At 34.3% G+C, this 20,471-nt stretch overlaps 1 protein-coding gene across 4 annotated transcripts in view; it reads left to right on the top strand.

The window, feature by feature from the left end:
- The window catches only part of MTBP (MDM2 binding protein), a 58,061-nt gene that overhangs the window by 20,142 nt on the left and 17,448 nt on the right, over positions 1–20,471 (top strand). For 3 of the 4 annotated variants that reach the window (XR_012064193.1, XM_006211421.4, XM_072949663.1), the window contains exons 11-15: positions 81–198; positions 9,555–9,728; positions 11,439–11,546; positions 15,912–16,079; positions 19,226–19,331. Coding sequence is in view for 3 of the 4 variants with exons in the window: in XM_006211421.4 (XP_006211483.1) it covers positions 81–198; positions 9,555–9,728; positions 11,439–11,546; positions 15,912–16,079; positions 19,226–19,331 (674 nt within the window). In the remaining variant the exon portion in view is untranslated. The remainder of the gene's footprint in view (positions 1–80; positions 199–9,554; positions 9,729–11,438; positions 11,547–15,911; positions 16,080–19,225; positions 19,332–20,471) is intronic. The other variant, XM_072949662.1, reaches the window with a different exon arrangement.

The raw sequence follows: 20,471 nt of genomic DNA on the forward strand, positions 1-20,471 counted from the left end.
ATATGAATGGAAAATTATCAGGTGACACTATTTTGGAGTTGATTTCATATTTCACTGAAAGTCTGTTCTGTTTCATCCAGGTTGGTGCTCTTTTTGTATTACCATGTACCGTTAGTAGCGTACTTACTCCACCTCCCAACCAACTCAGTTCAAGAAAATGGAAGGAATATATGGCTAAAAAGCCTAAGACAATCAGTGGTAAGTAGTAAATTTTTAAGTTTTAATGGTGCAACATAAATAGTATATTTATCAAACTTAAATGGAGATAACATTTCTTTATGAGGAAATATAATATTTATTACTACTGATTTAAAAAAACCCACTTCATTTTAAGAGTTTTTTGTGTGTCTAATAGCCTACTGCAACATAAAGTATATACAGCCTTATTCATTCAGTGTAAGGCAGAAATTTTGTTTAATTACATAGCTAATTGTATTGAAGATGAGTTTCTTAGAGACATTTCAGGAATAAAATGTATATAATTAAAGTGGTTAATTTATTGTATAGTATATTAGAAAACAAACTTGTGATTAAAACTTTCTGAAGAAATTAGTAGAATTTATTTAACAACTTTTTATATGTTCTGAATACTTTAGAAATCTTGATTCATTTAATTTTTATAATAACCTTATAAACATTTATGCTCATTTAACAGATGAGGAAATTGTGACTTGGAGAAGTTACAGAGCTATTAATTGGCAGAGTCTTGGTTCAAATCCTGTCCCTGCGAATCAGTAGCTCTGCAGCTTCTCCAAGGACTTGAACCCAGGCAGTTCCTGTGTCGCTACCCTGTGTCGCCTCTCTAATAATCTGTTACATCCAAGATGCCGTTCGTTTCTGTTATAAAATCAGATTTCTTAAATCTAAACTCTGATATTTCATGGAGTAATTGTGGGTCAAAATGTTAAAGTTACTGGGGGGTTAGGCGGAGGGATAAATTAGGAGTTTGGGATTAACATATACGCATTACTATAAATAAATAGATAAATAGCAAGGATCTACTGTATAGTACAAGGAATAATATTCAATATCTTGTAATACTTATAATGAAAAAGAATCTGAAAATGAATATATATATACATATATATATGTATAACTGAATCACTTTGCTGTACATCTGAAACTAACACAACATTGTAAATTAACTATACTTCAATTAAAGAAATAGTTATATAAATGTTGAAGTTACTTGGCTAAAGGCACATAGGTAAAGTGTGTTCCTTTGTACTTTGCTTCAGTGTGTTTTTGTTTTAATTGGAAAATAGTCTGTTTAAATTAGTTTCAGCTCATAGTTTTTAATGACCCATGATATGGTGGGACTAAGAACTATAATGGAAACATATCTACTTGGATTGTTCTAAAAGAATTCTCCAGAAATACTCTGGAGCCCTAGATTTCTGAAGAATACAATTTTAAAATCAGAGGCTTACACAGTACTTTTTAGGAAACAGAATTTGAAATGAAGATAGTATCTATATGGAAATTTAAGTCTAAAGTTTGAAGTTTAGATCTTTCTATCTACAGAGTGGTCAGGGCAGGAGATTTAGATTTTTAGATTACCTGCTCTTTTTAAAATCTGTTCTATAACGAACTACCCTAAAACTAAGTGGCTTAAAAAAACAGACACTTTATTTGCTCATACTTCTGTAGTTTGAGCTGGGTTCAGCTGGGCGGTTCTTCTACCCATCTTACCAGTGGTCATTGATATGTGTCTGCACTGAGCTCGTGGATCGTTTGGAGGTTGGGCTCAGATGGGAGCAGGGCAGCTATCTTTCTCTCCCCATGTCATGTCAATGCCATTTCCTTACCACTTGCTTTCTTCATGTGACCTCTGTAGCAGGTTAGCTAGAATTTTTACATGATGACCCAAGATTCCAAAACATACAAAAATTGAGGCTGCTAGGATTTTTTAAGGTTTTGTCCCAGAACCGGCCAAGTGTCACTTCTGCTCTGTTCTTTTATTTAAAACTACTCACAAGAATGGCCCAGATTCAAGAGGGAGGTGACTGTACGAGGGTCTGAATACTGGAAAGCCACCATTATAAAAGCCTACAGCGGGCATTTAAAGGTAAAAGTGGAAGCCTTAGGAGTGAGTAACACACACACACACACACACACAGACAACATGGCTAGAGAAGAGAGCCAAAGATAAGTCTTTCAGAAATACCTGAATTTAAGGTAAAGTGGAAGGAAAGTTAGAAAATGATTTAGTAAATGGTAGTTGGAAGACCCTAAAGAGTTATAATCATTAACATTGACATCAAAATACCATTTATTGCATGATACAGAATATGGTGCAAAGTATGGGAAATAAAGGGGAGTCAAACTGGGTTCTTACACTTGGGGAAGTAGATGCATGGTCCTTTTTGTGAAATTTATGGTCAAGTGAGGAAGGTACTTTGAAAAATCATTAGAAATTTGTCTAGCTGGCTGGGTGAAAGTGAAATGCAGGATACTTCCAAAGTGTATGATCTAACTAACCTTAAGAGTTCAGGAAGACTTCCTGGAGGAAGAGACATTGTTAATGTAGCTTATTGCACTGTACTATTTAATGAAGAAATGCAGCTTTAACTCTTCTCAACTCATAGGGAATAAGTGTGTACCTGCTGATTTTGGCAGATGCTAAGACAAAATCAGAAATAGATTTACTAGTTGGCAGTAGACTCATTTCACTATACTACGTGATATCATGGGGTAATATTTATCCATTTCTCAACATCACATACATTTAAGACTTACTAGTATGAATTGAATAGTAACATCAAACTAAACTCGAGTATATTCTAGACAGCCCATTATTTTTCCTCCTGTAATCTTTTCCAAGATAATTTATTGATTTAGAATTTACTTAGTTTTTTTTTTTTCCGTAATTTTCATTGCAACTTAAGAAAATACCTTATCATGTGGCTTGATTTGGTTTTTTTTTAAATTATTACCTCTTGAAATTTGGGGATTAATATTGGTAACTTCTAAATAATAATTATACATGTATCACATGGCAGTCTTCGAAGCCAGATTTTTGATTACTGATTAGGCTGTATCATTAAGAGCTGATTAAGCTGACACTTTACAGTACTTCTTTCTTGTTTTATCTTACAAGTAGAAGCAATCAAATTGGACAGTTGATTATTAAGTTCTAGTCTATCCATAATCCTTTCTGTAGGGGAAATTATTTGTCCTCTTGACAGTACTTCTTTTATAAAAGGAGTAGCCAAGTTTTAGCTAGTATAAAAGTTTTGATAGCCCTTACATAGAAAAACGTCATGTCCCATTCATAGCACCACTATCAGAAGCCTCTCTCACTACCAAATATGATATTACCTATCAGATCAGCCCTCTAAATCAAAACTGTTTCTCCATAACCTACTGCATTATGCCCACCTGTTCTGTGCTGTTGCCTTACATGTCTCATGTCCTCCAAACTAAACTTTATACTGTTTCCTAAAACTATTCCCTGATTTTATGCCTTTATGATCTTGTTATTCATTCATTCAGTCATACCTTTCATTCATTTTTTTTGTAGGTTGAGTAGATACTATATATCAGGCATGGTACTACACTCTGGGGATTGGTCGTGGGCAAGACAGAGTTGACTCCTCCTCTCCTGGAATTTATACTGTAACATAGAAAGTAGATATTGAAAAGGAACTGTAAGTTTTACTTATTATAACATTGTATTTAGTAGCAACTAACTAGAAAGAATCCCCAAGAGCTATTACATGAACAAAACAAGGTGTGCAAAGGTTGTTATGCCACCATTTGTGGTACAAACAACTCAAAGTGTGTGAACATAAGCATTTATACATATTTGTTTGTATATACATGAAATATTCAGTTTTTCAACAGATAATTTTATTGAGCACCTACAATCCACTAGGCACAATTTTACATTCTGAACCAGCAGTAAATTAATTGAACAAAGAACTTGTCTTGGGGAGCTTGCATGAATGTGGAGGTAGCAGGTTCAGTTACCCTGGATAGCCATATGGCTAAGTCTTTCAATTTTGGGGGGCCTTTACTCCAAATTCATTTTCTCATTTAGGACCTTATTTTTGCCATCCCATTTAAAATTGCAAATAGACTCATCTCCTGACATTATCTCCATCTTCCCAGCTTTATTTTTTTCTCCTTAGTACTTGTCACCATCTAATATACTAAAATGTGTGTCTGTTTCTCTCATTAGAAGTTAAAAGAGATAAGATGAAGTTTTTTTTACTTTAATTCAATACTTTATTCTCAAGTGCCTGGAATAGTGCCTGACACTTAATAGGAACTCAAAAATATTTGTTAGATGAGTGAAATATGTAGTATATTTCCAATTAGTAATTGCTATCTGGAAGAGTAAAGAAAGCCTCTGAATGTCTCTGTCCATGCAGTGTGAACCAAAATTTGTGTCCCAGTTTTTATCAGTTCCTTAGGTTTAACATATGAAATAAAATACATACATATATATTAGTTTGAACTATATGGTGTTGCTGTATTTGTATATCAAAAAATTTTAAATATCAGCAATTTTATATGATTTGACCTAAAATAGAAAGCTAATGCCCAATTTGAAATATGCTTAGATTAAAAGTAGCAAAAGAATAATTTTTAGAAGTCATTTTCAGTGAAATACTCAGAAAGTATTATGGTACTGGGAAAAATGCAAAAGAGCTGTATGAACAAATGCAATAAACTACACCCTATTACATTTCTGAAGAAAGGCTTCTATATTTAAAACTTGTATTGAAAAAGCCAGTTATATAATGAAAAGAGCCTAGCTCACTATATGTTCACAGAGAAGTTTTATGAAATTGTCAAAAAATTGGATGTTGATCATTGCCTAACTTTATATACAAATGAAAAAGCTGAAGTGCAGAGAAATTAAGAAATTTCTCTAATGTCCAGGGTAAAATCAGAATTTCCATCCAAGTCTGAACGCATCTTCCGATCATCCATGATCTTTTTACAATCCTGAATTCTACTGTTGCCTTGTTTTTCAAAAATTGAAATTTCTTTTGAAAGGAAAAATTTTAAAGGTACTCTTGGAGAAAAAAAAAGTGTTAATAAGGACTAATGAAGTGTTTTGAATTGAGGAAGCATGTGCTTTCTTCATACTAAATCAGTGTGATAAAAGTTTCAAGCTAGTGAGCTGAAACTATTAAGGTTAAAATGACAGTGTAACTGATCGATAAATGCTTTTGATCATAAGCAAAGGTAAAGGATTTGGAATATTTTGAAAAAGATTTCAGGGGCAGAGACAAAGTATTCTTTTAGTCAGCAAATATTTATATTTATTGTGTGCCTGTTGTGTTCAGGGCATTATTCTAGGTGCTAGGAATTCAGTAGTGAAAATAGTCAGCCAGCTTTACTATATTAACTTTTATTAAACACTCAACAGCATACTTATTTTCTTCAAGCACGTAGGCAACATTCTTCAGGATAGACCATATACATTTAGGCCTTTAAATGAGGCTCAATAAATTTAAAGGAGAGAAATAAATATACAATATGTTCTCCAGGTACAGTGGACTTAAATTAGAAATCAACAACAGAAGGAAATCTGAGAAATACCTTAAATCTTTGGAAATTAAATAACACACCTCTAAGAGCCCATAGGTCACATTAAAAAAAACAATTTTAACTGAATAAAAATAGAAACAAACATATTACATTTATGGAAAGCAGCTAATGCCGTAAAAGGATTTTCGATGCTTATCTTAGGATGAAAGAAAGATCTAAAATCGATAATCTAAACGTCAACCTCAAAAAGCTAGAAGACTAAATCCAAGTTAGGTAGATGGAAGGAAATTAGGCCAGAAAACAATGAATAAAATAATGAGGATTATATCTAACAAGAAGTGCAAGACCTGTGCCCTGAAAACGATGGAACATTACTGAGAGTAATTAAAGAAGATACAAGGAAATAGAGAGGTACACCACGTTCATAGATTAGAAAATTCAGTATTATTAAGATGGTACTTCCCCCCAAACTGACCTATAGATTCAATCTAATCTCTAATGAAATCCCAGGAGGACTTTTCACAGATATCGACAAACTGATACTATATTTATATGAAATTGCAAAGGATCTAGAATGGCCAAAACAATTTTGAAAAGGAAGAACAACTCTTGAGAACTTATACTACCTGATTCACAACTTATTATAAAGCTGCAGTGATCAAGACAGTGTGGTATTGGACTAAGATTACACATATATCAGAAGAATAGAGACAAAGATGCCAGTGGGAAAAGGATAGTCTCTTTAACACAGTGCTGGAAAAATTGGATATCTACAAACTCATATATATGTATGTATGTATATAATAGGTATGATTTTTAGACTTTTTTCTTAATGTAAAAATTAACTCAAAATGCATCATATACCTAAACGTAAGCACTAAAACTACAAAACCTTTGTAAGGAAACATACACCAAAAGGAAGATCTATGAAAAAAAAAAAAACTATAAATTCACCAAAATGTAAAATGTCCACTTTTTGAAAGATTCTGTTAAGACAAAAAAATTTTAAAGGCTACTGACTAAGAGAATATAGTTCCAATCATATCTTACAAGGGACAGATACATAAAGAAATTCTTACAACTCAATAGTAAGGAGACAACCCAATTAATAAGTGGGTAGGAGACTTGAATAAACATTTCTCTAAAGACACGTGAAGAGCTACTAAAGTACATGAAAGACGCTCAACATCATTAATCTTTTGGGACATGAAAATTAAAACCACAGTGTGATTCTATAATAACTCTCTGGAATGGGTGTTATTAAAAACAGTGACTATCAAATGTTGATCAGGAGGTGGAGAAACCGCAGGTCACACACATCGTTGGTGGGGATCCAAGATGGTACAGCCACTATGGAAAACAGTTTGGTAGTTACTTATACTTAACTCTGCAACTCAGTACTTCCATTCCATTTATCCAAGAGAAATGAGAACATATGTTCACACAAATGCTTGCAAGCAACTGTTTATAAAAGCAATATTCGTAATAGCTAAGAATTGGAAACTATGAAAATATCCGTCAACTGGTAAATAGATGAACGCGGTCGGTTTCGTCCACATAATGGAATACTCCTCAGTAGTAAAAAGACATGAAGAGTTTTGGGTATACCTAAATATACTAAGATTATAAAGTCAGGCTTAGAAGACTAGTACATGATTTTATTTATGGGAAATTTCTATAAAAGGTAGACCAGAAAGCAGATCAATAGTTGCCTAAGGGGGACTGACTACAAAGAGATAATGGAAGTTTTCAAAACTGAATTATAATGATGGATGAACAATTGTATAATTTCCTTAAATTAATCATACTTGGATTCTGATATATGTATGTAAATTATACCTCATTAAAAAATTTTTTTTGTTGTTGTTAAGAATACCCTAAAGGCTCTTAGATCTAAATGCAGAGTTTTGTTTCTACCCATTGTTCAGTACTTCCTAACACCAGGTCACATTAGAATAGCCTTGACAATTAGAAAAGAAAGGCAAGCTGAAAAAAATTAAATACAAATCTCTGGGGAGGAAACCAGGGCATCGATAGTTTGTAAAAGCACCCAAGTGTTTCAAATGTGTGTCCAGAATTGAGAACCTCTGCCCTAGGTGGGCTCCCTTTGACTCTAGTCTAGAAAGCGACTGTTTCTGAAAGTCCTTCAGATGCTTTGAGGCAGAAAACGGATTAAGAATCACAACATTAGGCCTTTAATTCCTTGACTAGAAAATGAGGATAATATACTTGTTTAGTTATCTCACAAACTTGTTTGAGTCACTATTGGTGATTTTTTACTCTATTTTCTGACAGATTCACTAAACTTTATAGTGTACCCTTCCTTGAAGTTAAACTATATATGTCTGTTTTCTTAATTTTAATTTCCATAAGCTTTTTCCTATTCAATGTTCTTATAATGTCTATTCTTACTTAATGAATGCAGTATCTTCTCTTCTCTGAGGAGTTTAGTGATCTGATTTGTTTGTTGTTTGTTTTGTTTTTGTGATTTCTTTTTACTGCATATTCTTTGTTTCCCTGCAAGTCATTTTTGTTTGTTTGCTTGCTTATTTTGGTGTATGGTTTTCATACTAGAGACTTTCCCTGTGGTCCCATAATGTTTGGTTGCCTGTTCACGTTTAAGAGAGGGTGTGAGAGAGCTGATTAGAAAATCTGAGTGCGTGGTTGGAGCTTGTTGACTGCGATCTTCATTTTAAGGTGATCTCACTGAGACATTAGGTGACCTCAGTGTTGGGTTTCTTTTGTCTTTCCTCTGGTTCTGACTGTATTTCCAGAAGATGGCTCAATTCTACTATCTGGCTTCCAGAATTCTGAAAGTTATGTAGGCAAAGAAGGGTAAAGGGCCTCAATATCCAGTATACACAAGCTTTCACTTAACACACTGATAATCAACTCCAGCCCTAAGCTCTGTCTTATATCTCCCAGGCCAGAGATTTTTTGTTTTGCTTACTCCAGAGAATAATCACTAGTCTTCTGAGCTGGGGAAAGGACAGATCATTTGCCTGAATAGAATAAAGAGGGGTCAGGAAATCAAACTGCTTTTCAAACAAATTTTCACCCTTTTTTCCTGTTTCACCTTCATTTTGCTTCCAGTACCATCCCAGAGTCTCTTGGGGGTTGTAGTAGAAGTTAACGCTGTTTCTAAGCTTTCTGTGTTGTTTTTCTCAGCTTCCTTAGCAGTTGAGAGACAAAGGTGTCTGTTACCAATTGTTTATCTGTTTTCCTGCTTTCTGAGTTTAGTTGCTTTTGTCCCTTCTCTCAGATATTGGTTCTTGTAGTTCTATGCTATTTTAAAATGTATTCTCGTTTTATGGAATTTCAGGAGATAGTGAAAATAAATGCTTATGTCCAATTCACCATCTTCAGCAAAAAGGATTCTGTTTCTATTTTTAAATCTCAAAGGCTTCACAGTTCTTCTTCGACCTTCACTATAAATCTCACTTGATTTGTTTTTAAAATACACTAGAAACTGTCTTAACTGACCTGCACATAACTAGCATGCCAGATTAATGAATGCTGTCCAGTCCCTCTGTGAAATACATTATGGGTGCACATTGCAAGGACCAAAAGTTATCCTTAGGTACATCTGTACACTTCTGCTCCCACCAGGCCAGCTGCGTCTGCTTGCTGGGGTCAGTTATTCTATGTTAAAGGAGTAGAAGCTGGAAATGGTAGTTGATCCATAATGGGTGTGGATATATAGGAAAGATGTAATGGAACCCTAGGGAGCCACATCAAAAGTTAATGAATGAAAAAAAAAAAAGAAAGAAATATATTGAACTGGAAAAAAAAGTTAATGAATGAGTACACGTGAGTACACATAGTTTTATATATATATGTATATATATCATGAGTATCATTTTTGTTATGATTCTCTGCTCTAACAGCTTTCTCAGTTAAATGAACAACTACTGCTCCAAATGTATTGGATAACAGTTTGTTTTAAAATAACATAGAAATGTCATTATATCCTATGGATCAAATGTATGACTCTGCCATGTTGCAGGCTGAGTTTTCACACACTTAACAAGATAATTGTTTCTGTTTAGTTCCAGATGTCGAAGTGAAAGGAGAGGGTTCTAGCTATTACCTCTTGTTACAAGGTAGTGAAAACAGAAAGTGTAAAGCCACACTGATTCACTCAGCCAACCAGATCAATGGCTCATTTGCACTCAGTTTAATTCATGGGAAGATGAAAACAAGGACAGAAGAAACCAAACTGAGTAAGTTGTTAACTTTAGGTGAAAAACAAAGCGTTTTTACATTTGTTTGTGTAAGTTGTTAACGTATGTAGTTTTTAATGAACTTGTTTCCTCCAAACTCCATTTCACTTTCAGTAAATTGACCTTTGTTTTTAACATTTTTGAACAATTTAGAGTGCAGAGATTTAGTCCCTTTTACATTATACCTGTTACCGAGTCCAAACTCATTCTGCTTGCCACACAACAGGCCAGTAAATCAGGAGATGAGGTGCTGGGGCAAGGAAAAGTGACTTTATTTGGAAAACCGGCAAATCAAGAAGATGGTCCTGGAGAACCATCTTCTCCAAGTCAGAATTCAAGCTCCTTTTATACTAAAGAAAAGGGGCGGGGGGTTGGTTGTTGCAAACTTCTTGATGTAGGAATTCTTTGTTCTTGGAATCCTTTGTACTTGCAACTGTCTATGTGGGTCAGGTCATGTAAAACCTGTAAAACCTCCAACAAAACAAACTTATTTTCTATTCTGCAAATTGTTATTTTTATGTGAATGGAAAAGTGTTAAAATCCTCAAAGGTCAAAGCCTTGAGAACAGGCTCTCCTGTATATTTCAAGATATAGGCAACGTTCTTTTACAAAAGGTGCAGAGCTAACAAGACTAAGCCTAGAAAGCAGGGCACAGAGCTAAAGCCAAAAGAACAGACCCAATATAGAGTCGGATTTGTTCTTCTCTCTTACATACCCAGTAAAATTTCTAGTAGGTCAGCCTTCAATTCCAAATAGGAAATTTTTAGTATTTTCCACTTTGAACACCTATTATGTTTCTAGAATTTATTTCTCATTTATTTTCTCTCAAGTGTCTTTTTCTATTTTATTGCCCTTTTTTTTCCCCTTCTCCAAGCTCCATGTTTTGGTTATCAATCACTGTATGATAAATCACTCCAAATTTAGCTTAAAAGCGACTTTATCAGTATGTCTCATAGTCCTGTGGGTTGACTGGGCTTAGCTGGATGTTTCTGGTTTGAAGTCCCACAGATGGCTGCAGCCCCACACAGCTGGGGCTTCAGTCATTCGAAGACTTAACAGGGCTTGGTGTATAAAACAGCTTTTCACCCACGTGTTTGGTGCCTGGGTTAGGATGGCTGGAACAGATGAGAGCGGACTTCCTCTTCACATGCCCTGTCCTCCTGGCCAACATGGGCTTCCTCACGGTATCGTAGTCTCCAAGGAGTCTGATTTCTTCTATGGTTGATGACTTCTCTTAGAGCAGTTGTTCTAGGAAGCCACAAAGCTTTCTATGACTTAGTCATTGTCGCTTTTACCATACCTTATTGGTTACATAGGGCCAGACTGGATTCCTTGTGGAAGGACTACGCAGCCAGTGACAGGCAGGAAGCGTGGTTCACCGGGAGGCCATCTTTAGAGACTAGCTCCCGTACTCTGTGTTTTGTGTAGGAGTTTCAGTAGCTGAACAGGTAGAAGGAAATATGGTGGGGGGAATTCTGCTGTGCTACCTAAATTCCCTCAACATAAGAAGCAGGTCAAAGTTGAAACTGCAAAATAATTTAGTTATGCTTATTTTCTGCAGCTCAGTTATTATTGTTTACTTAGAAATATGCAAGATCAAGAATGATGAGTAATTGACTTTTATTTTTTTTAATTATAACACATTTCTTGAGAACTGAATGTTAGTTGTTACAAAATCATTTTTAATACTAACTTTTTTCTGTTTCTCAGACTTTCCTTTTGACTTCTTGTCACTTCCACATTACTCTGGAGAGCAACTAATACAGAGAGAGAAGCAGTTAGCTAATGTTCAGGCTTTGGCTTTGACAGAATGTTTGAGTAAGTAACCATTTGTGCTTTTCATGCCACTGTACAAATGTTGACTTGTTCAAACCTAATGCATTGTAATTTTTACACTCTTTTCTTATATACTTTGTCTTTTAGATACAATATTCATTTGTAGAACTATTCTTGATAGAGGTGATGTAGAGTGGAAAAGGTCTGTCTGCAACTTCTTTCCCACTAGATTCAGAAAATTCCTATTTATTTGTACATCCCTGTTAATATTTATTATATTTGTCCAAGAAAATTTTGCGCTTCATTTTTAGCTGTATGTTGCAAAAGATACAGAAATTTTATTGTTCTGGTTAATATAATCGTCTTTACAAAATTTTGCTTAGTTTTTTTTTTTTTTTTGGCTGTAACAGGAGGATAGAGACTGCAAATAGAAAATACAAGTCTAGAGAAATTAATATGTTAACTTGAACACTGATTCTTGTTAGACTTTAATCATAACCATCAATAATCACTAAGCACTTTTCACATACTGAGTGAAGTTGGCTTTATAGATTTTTTTCTTTATTCAGGAAATTAACATTTTATTTAAGGTTTTTCCTCTATTACTAAATGTTCACTTGGTTGTCAATCTTAACATTTAAAAAACATCACTCAGTATCTAATACGGACTTATTTTGAGCTAATTGATACAGAAATTTCTAAGAAATTGATTCAAATTGTGAGGCCTCATTAGTTGCATATAGAAAAAAAGATCATTAACTAGATAAATTCTAAAATGAAAACTACCATTCTTTTCTTTAAAAGCATTTTTAAGATATCTTGAATTTAGTATCTTGTTTTAGTCAATGGAAAATAGTTTTAGAATACTTGGTCTCAATTACTCGTGTAAGAATTACCTACTTTTTCAGGTGAACAAAGCCAGGGTAATTGTGTAGTCTTGAAATCCTTGAATCTAATTTTTTTTTAAGACGAAAATGATATTAGCCCAAGGAAAATATAATTATAAAGGCAAATTAGTTTCAATGAAAGGTAGTACATGTTAACCCAAGGAAAAAAATAAATGCTGAAATAGTATTATTTTTGTGGATAAAAAACCTTATTTCAAACATCAGCTAGCTTAGTGTTATTTACTTCTTGACTTTGTTCTAGCCCTGCTAAATCCCCTTTAGGCCTGGATTCTTTACCAGAAGCGTCCTGCAGCTCTTTATAACTCACTCCCTTCAACATCTCCCCCCTCATTCGTCTTCGCCTCTCTTCCTTACCCTTCCAACCAGAAAAATTGTCAGGGAGGAAGAACAGGCAGCTCTTTGAAGCTGGAACATACGTCCTTTGGGTAAGAGGAGTTAAGCCCAGTAGGGCCATCCCTCCTGCTTGGTTGGGAAGGGAAATATAATTATAATTAGATTGTTGCCTATAATTAGGTTGCTGCCTGTAGGTGTGACTGGAAGCTCTGCTGGGGGAGGAGGAAAAGGAAGTACTAAATAAATGCTGAAAATGTAGAGGGAGCAGCAGCTGAGTTGAAACACAGGCAGCAGCTGTAAGGGTGCCACAGCACTTGGCAAAGGCAAGGGCAAGTAGGGGGCCTGAAGTTGAAGGAATCCTCACAGCTAATAGCTCTTGGAGACATCAGCTCTCGGGGTGTCCATGCACTGGCCAGTCTGCAATCTGAAGCATTAAATCTTGATTCAGATGAATGATCCAGTTAATCCATTTGTGATGGAATTACTTGCTGAACCAATCTATTCTGTATCCAGACTTAATACTGAGTTGAAAATTTCAGGACAAAGATGCATCTGTTCAGATTTCATGTGTCTCAAAAGACAGGAGAATGACATCAAAACAAAGTTTCCAGTGTAAGAGTATTTGAGTGTCTATTTCAATGATTTTCAAAGTGAATATAAATATAAAAATATTTAAATTGATATAATTGATTAATTTATATGTGATGAAAACTAATGTGACAGGAATAGCTTTCTTTGGGAAAAAAATGATTCAGTATCAATACAGATTGTAGACTTTTTGCCGAAAAATGAAAAGTTGTTCAATATTTTTTTCAAAATTATCCACAAGAAATGGAGTAAACGTATTCTTACTGCCCCCAACTCTTCCTCTGACTGTACTGAATCAGAACAAGCAACTGGAGGAGTTTGCATGAAAATGTATTCACATTATTGAGTGCTTGGTTTTTTAAAATAACACCAAAGTCAAATAAAATTTCTGTTAGGGTTTAATTTTTTTAGAATAATTTATTTTCATTAATTTTATTTGTAAAAGTTGTATCTAATACTATTGTTTAGAATGATACTTAAGTTTTATTATTTATGTTTTACCTGGTCTTTTGTAATTTATAGATTTTTTTACAGTTAAAAATATTAAATATCTTGTTTCACTGATTTTTAAAGAGAACTTTTAAGAATGCTGAACGATTTTTAAATTTTCTATTTAATGTAATGCAGAACAACCACCAAAATAGCAGTATTGTGATTTTGCTTCCACTATTGTGGTTTCCCATGCCTTTTTTAAAATTTATGGAACCCAGTGCAAACCTGATATGTGCTCAATCTGCTGATACTTTCAGATATTTTACTCTATTTTTCTTTAACAAGCCCTGAATTATTACTAGCTTCTTTAGGAATAGCATTCTTTTGCTAAATTATTTTTAGACTTTAATATTTTTCTCCCAAATTGTTATCTGCCACTTGTGTTGCAAACTCATTTGTGTAGAGATGATTATTCACCTAGGTAAATCATCCTGCCCATAACCCGCTTAAACTTCATCGATTTTCTCTCTGTTGCTCAGTCATCAAGGTCAATACAAAGTCACATACTGTTCTCCAGATTGCCAATGTTGTAAAATAACTGACAGTTTTAATAAGCGTAGGTCAGGTTCATTATTTAAGTATATGTTTAGCATTAATAAAATTGGAGGGCTAATTTCTAAAGCACATTACTTATTGTGCACCTTTCAGATGAAAGCAAATCATTGATAACTTTTCATTTTAGAATGACTCCCAGAAGATGGCAAGAGAATAAAAGGCTTCACTGAAGCTTCATCTTCACTAAGAACATGTAATTAAATCAGCACATATTACTCTTGCTTTACCATTACTACTGTTCTTGACTGCAAAAATCATGTGTTACTTATTTTTGGTCAGAAACTAGAATGATCCTGCCAATATCCACGTTGGTGAGGTGGGATTTCACAGAGGTGTTTATCGTAAAGCTGATGTTCTGAAGTAGAACCTTTAAGACCAGGTAGTCCCTGCATTGTTTATGTACTAGCCTCACACAGTGTGATGGAATGTGCTTCAATCCTCTGTATCTAAGGGCACAGCACAGTGCTTTGCAGGCAGTACGTACTCAATTTTTGTTGCATTGAATTTGTTGTGAATTTATAGTTCACTCTTTTATCACAGAAGAAAATGTTATTTGTCCAGGAGTGTTTTAAAAATCAAGTGTTATTATACAACTGGAGTAGATGGGTATAGTTTAAAATTTCAAATGCTATTGAAAAACCTGAAATGGCAAAAAATTGCCCTACCTTTTCCTCCCCGTGTTTCTGTCTCTGTCCACAGGCGGCTGCTCTCAGCTCTTCTGGCTGGTTTTCCTTGACATTTCATCCAGTTTTCTAAATAATACTTGTATGCTGTTATTTCTTGATTTACCATTTTCAGACACTATATTAACATCAAACTGGGAGGTAAACATTTAGCTTTACCACATCAACTTTACTTTCCTTTTCCACACTTTACAGTGGAATCATGATTTGGATTAAACCAGTGGTTAGTTGTTTTTTTTTTTTTTTTAATTAAGGTATAGTCCATTTACAATGTTGTGTCAAGCTTTAATATTTCTTCCTTTCCCTTCCCTTCCATTTCCTCTCCCCTCCCCTCCTATCCCCTTCCCTTTCCTTCCCCTCCCCTTCTCTTCCCTTCCCCACTGTCATCTTATCTTCCAGAATTTGTTGAAAACTCATTATCTATCTATTCTTCTTTTGTTATCCTTTTTTATTCCTCTGTTGCAATTTTAGGTTTGGGGAAGGAGAAGAAATAGATGGAAATGGCCAAGCAACCACATTTAACTGGAAGTCTTACAGGTTTTATTTTCATATAAACACCAACATAAGGCCAGTCTTAATACTCCACAATATATTTCTGAAAACTTTTATAAATTCATCTTTGCTGTTTATTACCTTTTAGTATTAATAAATTATTTATATTTATGTCACATAACTGGAAATTCTACTGTTACCTTCAAATAGGATTAAAATGAAAATAGTCCTACTCAGGAATGTTGATTTGCTGGAGAAATTCATTCGTTTTACTTTTGAAAATATGCCCCATAAAAGACTAGTAGATGAGCTCTAGAGAGGCTGGTGTTAATCATATTGATTTGTTGTCTTAACAGAAAGGAGAAAGTTGGCCAAGCAGCCTGAAGTCTTTTCTGTTGATGAACTCAAAAGTCTGTTAACACTCAAACGGAAATGCTTTTTAGATAATTTTGATGCTATTGTTCCTAAAACAATTCTAATGAAGACAGACAAAACCTCAGGCAACACCTCCAGTATGTCAAATGGTAAGTTTTTTGTTGCTTTGAATATTCTTTTTTTGTGTGTAGCATTTGACATTTATTATTAAAACTATTATTTACTCTTTAAAAAGCTTTATTATTTTTTTCTTTCTCTCTTTCTTTTTGCCTTGTTTGGAAGGAGGTAATTAAGTTTTTGTTTGTTTGTTTAAATGGAGGTACTGGGGATTGAATACAAGACCTTGTGCATGCTAAGCATGTGCTCTACCATTGAGCTTTGCCCTCCCTGCCCCCGACCTTCCTCAGTTCAAATTGTTTTCTTTTATACCCATTCTCTGTATTTTTTCTTCAAATTATTTCTGATATTTTAAATCGCATACTATGTATGTGATTATTTATTTGCTATTTGTCTTCTCTGTGAACTATATTCCCTGATATCCCTGAGCCGAGCACAGTACCTGCCACACAGGAATAGATTACCCCCCTCAAATATTTGTTGAATAAATGAAAGAAACCCTGAAGATTTTTTAGAATCTGAACTGAAATTTGACAGCTTGTGCATTTGAACATGACTCCTAAGAATGACATTGTGATTTTTAATATCCTTTGAGTAAATACAGTTGCCCCTCAGTATCTGTGGTGGGTTGCTGGAACCAATTGAAATCCAAAATACCAAATCTGCGGATACTCAAGTCCCTTACATAAAGTAGCATAGTATTTGCATATAATCCGTGTATATCCTCATATATACTTTAAATCATCTCCAGGTTACTTATAGTAATTTTAACACAATGTAAATATAGTTACAAATACAATGTAAATGCTATGTAAATAGTTGCCAGTGCACACCAAATTCAAATTTTGCTTTTTGGTACTTTCTAGAATTCTTTTTCGCCTTAAATATTTTTGATCCATGGTTGCTTGAATCTATGGATGCAGAACCTGCGGATACTGACGGCCAACTATATGTCTGTATGCAAATCACACAGCAAGTGAAGTAGCAAGGTTAATTGTATTTCATATTCTGATCCATTATTTGCAACCATGCACATTAGGAGTGATTAGCAATTGTTAGGGTTACTGATCTGCTGGTGATTATTAATTTTTTTTGTAAAAACTGCAGCATATATAACAAATGAAAGTCAGTATACCATTTTATTTAATCATGGCCACAGCATTGCTAGAGACCTTCATAATGCCAAATGTGACATATGAACTCAAAATACAGTATCCTTTACCTGGGACTGTTAGGTCACACAAACACTGCATAAATGGCTTTTCTAGGCAATTCTGTAATTAGAGCACAATTTCACTATTTCAGACATTTGAATAAGAATCTTCTAGTATATGTTTATAATTCTTGCCTCACTGAAAAGAATCAATTATAACCTTTTTTTGTGATTCATTTATATTTAGGTATGTAAGACTATACTGGCCTGTACTCATTACCCACATATTGTTATCTGAAACACTACTTCTGTTTTGTTTGCTGTGATTTGTGATTTTGTAGGGCACTTTTGAGTCCTTACTTCCCTACTGTATCACTTCCATTTCTTTGTTTCTCCTGTAAAGTTAAAACACTTTAAAAAATAAAGCAGTGTGCTTAGTTTGTCAGAGTCTATTCTGTGCTTTTTGGTTGTCAGCATGGCCCAGTGTCCAGCTTGCCGCATGAATGAAATACTGCGTTTTATTTTATGTAAGAATTCTATTGTTATTCCCCAAAAGATATGGCACATGTGAATGTTTGTCTATCCATTCCTTAATATTTAGCCTGTCATTTATATTTATGTAGATTGTATAGTCAAAGTTAGTAATTAATCATATTGTAATAACAGGAATGACTCGTGTTTACTTTGGCTTAATGTGGCTTGTTTTCTTTTGTAAACATAGCCTGTAACTATTCAGAACTGCTAATGATTTTTTTCTTTATACTTTTCTTGAATAGTCATGCCAACATTAGAAAGCCAGATTATTTCATTATAAAGCTCATTATTCTATAAAACAGGCAGTATTTTACACCTTAATTAAGAAATGGGAAGTGCTGTATTTGGATGGTGTTTGATGGGGGCATTCCAAATATAGGCATTAAAAAATCTTTTAAACTATTCAAAGATAAATAGTCTAATAAGGGAAAATAATGTGCAATTGGTTTGTTTTCATTTATGATTAATTTTTTTTTCCGAACATTTCTTTACCAAATCATTACCACTGTGTAAGACTGCAAAGTTTGAAATGGGTATTTTTGTCAGGGCTGATGTTTAGTCAAAGAGCTAATGTCCAGTAATTTTCAGTCAATTTATTAGAACAGTGTGTTATAGTTCAAAATAATTTAAAATACCAGTTAGTCTTAGAATCCAGAAAGTAGCACAGTTAGTAATTTTACCCGCGTTGGGACAGTTTGGATGTACTCCTAATTTATAATGAGAATGGAAGATGTCCGTCCCTTTATGGTTTTGATGAGAATTGCAGTGTTATCAGCAATCTCAATGTTAGTTCATTGCAGCTTACTGGCTGGAAAGATAAGCGCACCCTTACATGTAATATTTTATTAGTAGTAAAATAACATTTAATGTTAGTGATTTACTTGAAAATATGTATAGTAAGGCACCTAACATTAATAGAAAAGTGAGAATTTTTTCTAAAGTAACCTTTACTTGCAAACGTAAGTTATTTATACTACTGTACTTTTGAGAATAAGATAATCTCTTTTAAAGATATGAATTTCTCTGGATACTGGTGCTAATTCCTCTTTGTAGCATGGAGATCACATTGTATTTCCAATGTATTCTCCACAGAGTTGTCTCCTTTTCATTTCAAATGAATTTCACAAAAAATAACAAAGTATACTTTAATTCTGTGTGAGTCCTCACAGTGTTAAACTATCTTCTGAATGCTCATCACTTTTATTATGAGGAGATAATAAAATAAGTAAAGCTTAATACCGGTTCTTTTTTTCATTTCCGAAACACTTTTCTATGGTATTGTACACAGTTCAGGCCATCAGAGATACACTTAATAAATGCCTGAGGTAGATGTGGTACAATTAATCTAACTTGCCTTTATACACACGCACGTATGCATGCACACAAACACGGATGAGATGTATGTATGTACCCACATGTGTACACTTTTAATATAGCAATATCCAGTATGTTAGTAATTTTCAGTACCTATATGTATTTCTTTCTTCTCAGTAGAAGCTATTTCTTCAAGTCTAGTGGAAACCAATCCTCTGGAGTGGCCAGAAAGGCATGTTCTTCAAAATTTGGAGACTTTTGAAAAAGCTAAACAGAAAATGAGGTAATATTTAAATAGCTCAGTATTTTTTAATGAACTTCTTTTCCTTAATCTTTATATTGTGTTTATGAGGTACTAATAGTTTATGGTTTTATTGTAAAAGAAATATATGCTTATTGCAGATAGATACATACATACATACATACATACATACATACATTACAGAGTAGTGTGTCCAGGAAATACTCTTTTTTACCCTACCTTCTGCTTGTACTTTCTGAGTGTATATAATCACAGCTAGCATTTTAGTGATGGCTTTCCAGATTATCTTTCATAGATATACACAAATGTATGACTATGTATGAGAAATCTAAACAATATAGGAATATGTAAAATGGAGTAAAAATACTTCTCTCCTTCGAGTCACTTTAAACCCTTCTTGTTTTATATTCTTGTTCCTTCACTCACCACTGAAATAAGGGGGCTTTATTCCAGGGGCTTCACTGACAGTGGGAGAGGCACACAGTTCTGTATCTTCAGAGAGCAGTTCTTCTGTTTTTAACTTGGAGGTAAAAGCACCAGGATAAGATGTGGTGGGGGAGGGTGGTACTTGAACAGCTGTAGAGTTCTGAAAATGCATCACCTGATTTCTGCCCGTTGCCAGTCTTTGATCCCACATTTAGAGTCCCTGTCTGGCTTTGTGGGATGGGAAGAAGGAGACAGAGTCTGCCTTTTTTGTGGGTTTCTAATTCTTGTTGAGGCTCTTGTTCTAGTTTATCCCTTCTTGAAATTCATTGAACTCTTTGGTCCACTGTTTTTCCTTCTTCCTTTTCTCAACCCTATTGTGAACTTAATGTCCAGTACTTCAATACTGTGATTTTAATTTGTTTGCATGGAGAGGCTAATGTGTATGTTTAACCCACCATCTTGAACTAGAAGTTTGTTTGTCATTTAAGTCTAGCCCAAATATCACCTTTCTCTCAAGACTTTCGTAACTGCTGCAGCTAAATATTATCTTCCTTCTTTAAGTGCCCAAAGACTGTGTTATTACTTCTTTCATGAAACTTATCTTACTGTACCTCTTTGCCTCATTCTGCACGGGTGTATTTCTCTCCTTTCACTCTCCTCACCTCCTTTCCCCTACCTCAAGTCCTATCTCTGCACAATTGCGAGCAGTGATGTGTCTGTAAATTATCATCAGTG

This window comes from Vicugna pacos, chromosome 25 (genome assembly GCF_048564905.1).
Source record: "Vicugna pacos chromosome 25, VicPac4, whole genome shotgun sequence".
Lineage (NCBI taxonomy): Eukaryota > Metazoa > Chordata > Mammalia > Artiodactyla > Camelidae > Vicugna > Vicugna pacos.